This window comes from Elephantulus edwardii, unplaced genomic scaffold, assembly GCF_000299155.1.
Source record: "Elephantulus edwardii isolate Elephantulus edwardi_28Jun2011 unplaced genomic scaffold, EleEdw1.0 scaffold00058, whole genome shotgun sequence".
In the NCBI taxonomy this organism is placed as follows: Eukaryota; Metazoa; Chordata; class Mammalia; order Macroscelidea; family Macroscelididae; genus Elephantulus; species Elephantulus edwardii.
Window position 1 is genome coordinate 11696957 of NW_006399808.1, and position 9816 is coordinate 11706772.

The 9816-nt window shown below is 40.3% G+C and overlaps 1 protein-coding gene across 1 annotated transcript in view; it reads right to left on the minus strand.

The window, feature by feature from the left end:
• ANKRD50 (ankyrin repeat domain 50) overlaps window positions 1-7586 on the minus strand; it is a 79653-nt gene extending 72067 nt beyond the window's left edge. Inside the window, exon 1 of the mRNA XM_006887551.1 lies at window positions 7075-7586. Coding sequence (XP_006887613.1) covers window positions 7075-7586 — 512 coding nt within the window. The remainder of the gene's footprint in view (window positions 1-7074) is intronic.
• Between the last annotated feature and the right edge of the window lie 2230 nt (window positions 7587-9816).

Below are 9816 nucleotides of genomic sequence, written 5' to 3' on the forward strand. Positions count from 1 at the left end.
ATTAAATAATAAGGGACATTTTCAAAAAAGTCTTTGAATATTTAAAAGTAGTTAATGATAATCTTAAATATGACTAGGCATGTAATACAAATAATGGAAGGGGGACACTCTGTCTAGAAATCCCACAATTGAAGATTAGAAGGAAGTATACTTTCCAGTCAAATGCTGTTCTTAGCCCTTTTGTTGAGCTTGCCAAAAATAAACTATCTGGAGCCAGTTGAGACAAGAGATAGACATCTGACCACATAAAATTATCTGGATCAATGCTATTTTCATACATGCCAAAGAGGAGCTAGTAGATTAATAAATTAATAATCACTATTCCAGTCTGGTCTGTGTATAAAAGTGGCATAAAGGACATTATATTTTAAATTTCCTTTCCTAGTCAAGAGCTTCTGATATTTTTCAATTGTTCCTGTGTGCCTATAAATTGATTCTGACTCATAGGTGCAAAGATATTCTAGATAGGCAAGTAGCAGTCATTCAAAAAATAATAAATTACTGATACCAAATGTTATACAAGCACAGAGGTAAATATAAAAGATTAACCAGTCATGAATTATGTCATGAAGAAACACATGCCTAACAGAGTAGAAGGCAAAAAACATGCGTAAGTACTACAATGTAAGATAAAATGATAGACAAACAGAACTTATACCCAAGGGGGGGGGAAAAAAAAAAAAGCTCCATTCAAGGATGACAGCGTTTTTGTTAGAAATTTCAAAATTAAAAGAAAAGAAATTTAAAAAAAAACACAAACACATAAGGCTTCAGACTCTAAATTTTCAATCCTTTTCTAACAACCCAAGCTAGCTCACCACTGTTTTTGGCCAGTCATCATTAACTCTTCATCATAATTTTGTTCTTCCAAGGTACACCTGAAGAGATTTCATTTTGTAACCAGCATTACAACATGTCTAGTGGCATGGTGCATAATGTGCCAGATTGCTTAACCGAACAGCTGGCAGCTTGAATCCACCAGCCATTCCAACAAAGATGATAAGCCTTCTCCACCTTCTCCGGCGAAGATTTACAGCCTCTGAAACCTGACAGAGAATTGCAATGAGCTGCAACAAACCTGAAAACACTGAGATCAACGCTACACAGAATAAACAACTTTTACCCAAAACAGAAAGACCCAATTTCATAAAAATCTCACAAGTGTTTTTTTCTGATTGCTAAACAACAACAGGAAAAGATTCTAGTTCCATATCTATTTCTTTGCAAAGGCTGTTGGATTCAAAGAAATACCGTAGAAAGTTCAGAAAGGTATTTCTGATTGAATGAAGTAACCTCTGTAAATTCTGCTTCTAAAATATGTCTCAAGACCTAAAACTACTAAAACAGTTCTGTAGGTTAGGAACTTCTGAATTACTGACTTGGGAAAAACTCAGTCTTGTCTTTAATGTTAAACAAATTTGCTCACACATTATTTTTAAGTAATTTGAGAAATAATTAAAGATTCAGGACTATATGAAAAAGAATGTGGCATCAGGATAGGAGGAAGATTCAATAACAATTTGCATCATGCAGAAGACACAGCCTTAACATGCAGAAAGTGGAGATGAAACACTTGCTATATAGCCTTCAATATATATACATCTCAACAACAATAAAAATTCTCACCACTTTACCAATTGTTGTTGTTGTTATGTGCCATCGAGTCACCTGCAACTCATAGCGACCCTATGTACAAGAGCCCTAAATGCCACTCTACCCAGTGCCAACCTCGCCATCTCCGACACACCCATTCCCACCACCCCAATCAAAGAACTGATCCATCTCATTGAGGGTCTTCCACTCCTGTGCCGTCCCTCCAACTCCCCCAAACATGATGTCCCTCTCCAAGGACCAGGCCCTCCTTGCAACATACCCAAAGTATGTCAGACAAAGCTTCAGATCCTTGACTCCAAGGAGCATTCTGACTTCACCTTCTCTAGAACAAAGCTGTTTGTTCTCCTAGCAGTCCATGATTTATTCAACATTCTTCTCCAGCATCACAGCTCAAATGCATCAATTCTCTTTCTATCATCCCTAGTCACTGTCCAACTCTCTAATGCATAGCACGTAACTGAGAAGACTATAGCCTGGATCAGGCATACCTTTGTCTCCAGCCTGACGTCACTGCTCTTCATTACTCTTGAGAGATCCCATAGGTAATATTATAATAGTTGGAGAAAAGACAGAAGATGTTAATATTTCATTTATTTGAATCCACAATCAATATTCATGGCAACAGCAGTCAAGAAATAAAAAATGAACAAGGATTCTTTAGGAAAATTTGTTGTTAAGGAACTCTGGAGACTGCTAAATAAAGAGCAAGGATTTCATGTTAAAGACTAAATTGTAGGGAGCTCTGGTGGCCTAATGGCAAGAAACTGCTATGATCCCGAAGGCGTACGGTTCTAATCCACCAGATGCTCTACTGGAGAAGGAGGGACAATCAATCCCCTCCTGGGTCAGACCCTGTGTCAGATGGATGCAAATGGCCATCACACAACAAGGGGTGGGGGGGAAGGAGAAAGACCAAGTTGTGTCCAATCCAAGTCGTGTTCTTTTCAATTGTTCCTATGCATCTGAAAGTTGGGCAATGAATAAGGATGACAGAAAAAAGCAGTGATGCCTTTGAATTGTGTTGTTGAAGAAGAATATTGAATATACAATGGACTGACAAAAGGATATAAACAAATCTTAGAAGGATATAAACAAATATTAATGACAACGTAGGCAAAGATGGTGAAAATTTGCTCAAATACTTTGGGCATGTTTTGACAAGGCAGTACTTGGAAAAAGATAATATGCTGGGACAGAAAGACCCTCAAAGAGATGGATTGACTCAGTGACTAACAAAATGAGGTTGAGGGTGACAGAGATCATGAAAATGGTGCAGGACAGGGCAATGTTCAGCTCTATTCTTCACTGGGTCACCATACATCAAAGTGAACTAGTGGGTGTTGTTGTTGCTATGTGCCGTCGAGTCACCTGTAACTCCTAGAGACCCTATGTACAACAGCCTTAAACCCTGCTCTATCTTGTCCCAATGTTATTGTCTCTGACACACTTACCCGCATCACTGAACCAATCCATCTCACTGAGTGTCTCGCTCTCTTGCGCCGTTCCTCCACCCTCCCAAGCATGATGTCCCTCTCCAAGGACTGGTCTCTCCTTGCAACATGTCCAAAAAATGTCAGATGAAGCCTCAGAATCCTTGCCTCCAAGGAGCAGCCTGGTTTAACTCTCTCTAGGATGAACCCGTTTGTTCTCTTAGCAGTTCATGGTATATTCAATACTCTTTTCCAACACCACAGCTCAAGGGCATCAATTCTCTATCATCCCTAGTCATTGCCCAGCTCTCTGATGCACAGCAAGTGATTGCAACAACAAATAAGCTCTCAGTTAAATCACTGAAGTGGCTCTGAATCTAAAGCGATTCATTGCTTTTATTCAAGTATCTTGTCTGTTATAGAAAGTAAAAGAAAAAAAACCAACCCTGTTATGGAAGGCTTGGTTAAAGTTATGGTCCCAGAAGCTCTTACACCCTGAAGCAGCTCTTTTAAGAGGAAGGCGAATCCTCAGTGCTGTTGCCACTAAAGATCCCATAGGAAAAACAGAGACTGCTGCTCTTTATTATAAAATGCTTGGTCGACCATATGCCTCCATTGAGGGGCAAGAGAGTAGGTAGGACGTTCAAATGTCTACCTCTCTTTGGCCTTGTACTTCCTACAGACTCGAGTATTTGCATGATTTAATCAGATGTCAGCGTTCTTCAAATTAAAAAAAAATAAAGTTATATCATAACCATTTACACCTCTTTCAACTTACTTACCAATCTGACTTAGGGTCATATTTAGGAACAGATGGCACTGTAAGCCAGGGAATGCCTCTACTCAACTCTCATTCCTGAATTAGGTACCTTGATAGTTCTCTCAAACCTAAATGCCTCCCCCATTATCTTTTTAAAAACAATTATAGAAATGGTGATGAACTTGGCTTCTAATATTACCTCTGGAAAAGCCACCTTGAATATAAATATATAATTTGCATTAAAAGACTGAAAACAGAAAGTAAAATGAGAGATTTTAGCTTCTGGTATCTCACTATAAACTTCAGTAACAGTTCTACTAACAGACGTGGGGGTGGGGAACAGTCTGTGTATACTAAGGACAGCTTTGCCTTTAATCAGCTAGGAGGAAAAAATAATGTCTCTTTGTTGTTGTTAGGTACTAGCAAGTTGGAACGAACACATAGCTGACCATCCAATAGGTTTCAGAGGCACTAAATTGTGTGGAAGGATACTGTCCATCTTTGCCCTGCAGATCAGCTGGTGGATTCTAACAGCCTGCCTTTGGGTTGGTATTACAACTCCTTACCACTAGGACACCAAACCTTGGCAGATTATGTAATACTATTTAAAATGTTTTTGTAGTATATGAACACTGTGCTTATTCTCATATTTATTACCCAATAATACTATTATTGCTTTTCTGATGGTTCAAGGCTACCACCGCTGCTTAGGAGAAAGATGGGTAATGTCCTCCCATGTGTTTCACAACCTCTGCAAACTTGCAGGAGGATCAGCAATGAGTTGCTTCTGACTAGATGTTGAGGAGTTGTTTTTACCGATCCACAGCTGACCTCCCAGTGGGTGTTCACTGGCAGTAAACTGCACAGGACACAGCTTCTCGTGGGGAACAGCTGGTTCATTCTAACTGTATGTCGTATGTCTTTGGCTTAACAGCACAATTTCTTACACTAAGCTACCAGCACTCTCCCCTTTCATCAGACACAGACACACACACACACACACACACACACACACACGGGGTGGGGGTGTATATATATGTATAGGGGTTTTTTTCCTACTGTGAATGAGATTTTTTTTGTTTCTATTTGAACATGGTTGTATTACAGCTCCATACTTAGAGGAAATGTATCCCTATGAATTATTAGAAACCAATACCAAAGTTATTATAATTTTATGACTTATTACTTTAATGAGGAACCCAGCGGGGATCTGAAAACACAGGGTATTGATGGGCAAGGTCCAACAGTGATTAATTTTATAAAACATAACTCATGAGAATGTATGAAACACAGTACAAATGAAGAACAGTGTGAAAGACAACGTATATGAACTTTATAAGCAAACCAATATAAAATAAAATAAAGGGAAAAAAGATCCAATCATGAATTAAGTAAAAATCAGATGTCACTGAGTAGATAGTAGTCAGGGTGACCCTATGTGCATCAGAGGAAATCTGTGCTACACAGAGTTTTCAATGGTTGACTTTTCAAAAATATATGTCACTAGGTATTTCTTCCAAGGTGCCTATAGGCCAATTTGAACTGCAAGTAAGCAGACAAGACTGTCCAATAGAACAAGCAGGTCTGTGTTGGAAGAAATATAACCAGGAATATGTGAAAGGTGAGACTTCTCTCTTATACTTTGGGTATCTTAGGGGAAGGAGTTGGTCCCTAAAGAAGAACGTTATGCTTGGTAAAATAGAGAATTAATGAAAAAGGGAAAAATCCTGAATGAGACAGATTGGCACAATGACTACAACTACTTAAAAAAAATGATGATGGCACAGGATTGGGCAATATCTTATTCTGTTACCCATGAGGTCACTATGAGTCCGAGCTGAATAGAGGGCAACTAAAAACAAATACAACTCCCATTCTGGAATGCTCATCTGAAAACTGCATTCTTTGGCATATGGCATAAAACCAAGACTTATGACACACCTCCTGCACTCCAATTTTACCATATATAAACTTTTATTAGAATACTGTTTCCTTTAAGTCCTCCAAAAAAATTTCTATGATTACAAACACACACACGTTACTGAGATAAGATGCTGTCAAGTCAACACGTAAGTAAAATCCCAGCTCTGGCATCACTTCCTAGCCCCAATCCTTGAAAGAGTTACTTAGGCTATCTAAGTTTCATCATCAATAAAACAGGGATACTAAAAGAACCCTTCTCACAAGATTATTATACAGATTTTTGTATTATGTATTTCGAATTATTTTCCAGTATTTTGTATTATGTGTATTTGTAAAGTAGAGCAGGTACTGCTTGCTAGTATTATTCTTTTTTAATATCAACTTAAAAATGTACACAATTTTAAACCATGGTAACTGGAGGCATCATAAGACCAAATGGCAATCTTCTTCACAGAAGTTCAAATCTTGTTCAGATCCCTCACACAGTCACACTCACACAGAAACTTGTGCCTGCTTAGGGTGAAGGGGAAAAGTTTATGATGAAATAACTAAAGCAGCCAAAAGGCAACAAAACCACAATTTGCCTGATTTTCAAGGAACATTTTCCTGAACACTTTTAGAAGCTGAAACCAGTTTGAACAGTGACTTGAGTCCAATGCATTCACTACAAAATGAAAAAAAAAAGCTTAACTGAGTTGAGGTGAAAGTGTTCTTTTATATCACTCACTAAAAGTATTTAAATGATCCAAAACTGTAACAATTTAATAACTGTCACATATTTCAAATTACCACTCTACTTTTCATTTGCAAGGAATAATCTCAAAGCACACTAGCAAAGTTTCCTCAAAATCTCATTGGTCAGTGACCTCTCTTAATTTTTCTTATATACAGAAATGCTAATACTATATGGAAAAAACTCTGCACATTCTATGCTGAGTTCCTTTAAATCCAGCTCTGTAAATGCATTTTCCTGGAAAATGTAGCCTAGTTTCCACAAAGTTGGGTATTCTTCTCTACCATAAAACAAATTTCCTCTGACCAAAATGCAAGTAATGTTGGAAAAGCAAATATTTCCATAAATATATTTTTAAAGTTTCTTTAGTGCTTTACATTCTGTTAGTTAACTAAAATTAAAAAGTGTAATTCTAATTGCTAGAACACTGTTTAACCCAAAAACTGAAAATTCTGTTTGCTTCAAACTTAAAGCAATTTTAAGGAACAGGTGCAGTAATAACTATTATTGCCAGTACATAATATGAGTAAAAGGTATCCCTACAAAACAAGAAAAAAAGGAAAGCACTTTAACTTTTTCATAAAGAACTAAAACCTTTTGCCTTCTACTGTTACCTTTTAAATGCTTCAGCAGGGTTCCTCTCACATTCTCCAGGCTGTAGAAGACTTTGGACTGCTGGATCTCTTAGCTTGTCCTCATATCCTTGGAGAAGTCCACTGCGACAGATCTGAGAAACTAGACCTCTAATAAAACCTCCAACACACAAAGTATCAGAGTCCTGGGCTTTGCAGAAATGAAAGGCCAAAGCTTGGCGATGTAAACCTCTCTGTAAACTTGCAGGTGAACTTGGCCACAAGAGCTCAGTACAGAGGGCTGTCTTGCCGCTGCCAGGCCCTCCCACTAATAACACACCCCAGGCAGCCCCTTTTCCAGATACAACACTAGTATTATTCCCAGAATTCATTACAAGGGATGGTGTGTTGACAGCACTATTGCAGCAGTTAGTTTTCTCCTGAAGGCAATGCTGAAGCTTGTGGAAAACCCACTCCCTACAGTAAAATTGCTTCCCCTGCAGTAAACTGGTCTGAGCCATTTTGCAGACTTTCTCTTCCCAAGGATTAGTCATAATAGGCTTCTTATCTTCAACATGTGCTAGAATCTGGACACCTTAAGACAGGTCTTTCCATCCATTAGGGCAGAACTTGAAAATTAAGTTGACTTTGAATGACAGAGTATGAAAAGTCAGAGGAAAATTCAACAGCAACAAAGTCCTTCTGCCAAAAGAATGTTCATGGCTTTATTTGGCTCCTTATTCTTGACTTGCAGAGAACACTATCAGTTAAATTGTTTAACTGATGGGGGGAAAAATGCCTGGTTCCAAGGCTCAGTAATACTTTTTTTATGTCTTGATGGATCACATAACTCCATGGCTACATCTGGAGTTTATGTGATTGTGGATGGTTCAAGGATACAGAGGTGAAAATACATCTGGAAAACTGAAGAGAAAACCCAGTCTTTCAATCTGTGCAAACTGACTCTCCAGATTCCAAGTGTTACTTCTGTATCTGAAAATTAGATTCAGAAAAGATGTCCATTATAGAAATGTCATCAAAGAGATTGAACTTACATAGTTCTTAGGTAGTTCTGAATTTCCTGTGAAAGAATTGTCACAAAAAATCCTAGACCCTCAGAGTTTCAGAAATCTGGGCAACTGCTAAGGAGCTGTTTCAGATTACGGTCTCTGATGTGGCAGAAATGGCAGACTACTGTTTAACACCTTTTAAATTCAAAGTATTAATAAAATGTGTTTTCAAGACAGTGGATTCCGAGTGAACCTGTTTACAGGTGTCTTGATTTTTAAGATGTCCAGCTAATTAACAGATTCTACAAGTAATAAACGAATTACAACAAACAGAAGCATCTCAGTATAAAATATCATAAATTCAAAGTTCATTTGCCAAAGGAAATTATTTGTCAATTTCCCAGTTTAAGTATCTCAAAAATCCATATACTTCATCGTGGACACTTGTAAAAAGCTGATTATCCTATCCAACCATAAATTAATTTTTCTTTTTATAATTTTCAACTTCTTTGATCCTATTTCCCACATTTCAATCATCATCCCTTTAAAAAATTCTCATGGTGCAAATGGTGGTGGGAAATGTTTATATATGTACAGTAACATCAACTGTAACCATAAAGGTTTTTCCTATCTACAAGAATAGCTCCAATTAAGATCACTTGCAATGCAACCAGTCCAACTGCAGTGTCTACATTAGCCACAATTCTTTGTTGATTGCTAGAAAGAACAGATTAACATATAGTACAACCTCCGCGTTGTGGATGAATGGAAATTAGGGGGTTTTAATTATTCTTTTTTTAATGGGAAGTACTCTTCCATGCATGGTAAGTCCCAACACAAGACCAGCGAAAATCCGTCCTTATTCTGTACCAAGATGAAGAATGTTTGGACATGACTGTTGGGAATTCAATCTACTACTGTGGTCAGAGAAGGGAGAATGCCTTCTGAGCAGGAAAGGGATAAGGTCTGGAGTGTTCCAGGCTGGTGGGTGTTTGCCTACAGTTCCGGCCTCTAGTTTCAGCTGATAAAGACAATAGGAACTAGGGATTCCCAGAGAGGGGAACTACCTTAGGTCTGAGCCTCCTCAAAGAGCCACAGGGGGGCCACCTCCGAGAGGCCACAGCTCGGAGGTGCAGCCGGGATACTGAGGTCTTCCCTTCCAGAAGCCTGGGAGCGCCTCCGCACCCCGCCCCGCCCCGCGACTGGGGTGTGTCTTTTGAAGGGGGAGGGGGTCCCTGAGGTCCTTGCCAATCCCTGTCGAGGGGTAGCCTCCCGGTCGGGTCGGGGTCCGGTTCTGCGGGCCCCATCCCGCACCCTGGTTCCGCCCCCGCCCGGCCACCGGCGAAGCAAGGAAAGAGGTCGGGTGCGGGGCTGCAGGCTGGAGAGGGTGGGTCAGGTCGGAGCCAGAGCCCCAGCTCCCGAGCTTCCGACCTGAAGGTGGGGCCTCGCTTCCACTACTACTGCCGCCGCCGCCGCCGCCGCCGCCCCTCGGTTACCTCGGCCCCAGCCGCGGCCGTGCCCTCTGCTGCGCCGCCGCCGCTGCGGACTCTCAGCCTTAGACACTTGCTTCACCGTGAAGCCGCCGCCGTCGCCGCTTGCTCGCGGGACTCCAACAGCAGTCGCTTCCTCCGCCCGGCCTGGGGTACGCTTCCAGCTACAGATCTTCCACTTGGCCTCCCGCGACTGCCACTTCCAGCTGCCCGAGCAGCCTCCGTCGCACTCCTCCCAACCCCCACCAGCGAGCCGCCACTGCCGCCGCCGCCGTCAGGGCAGT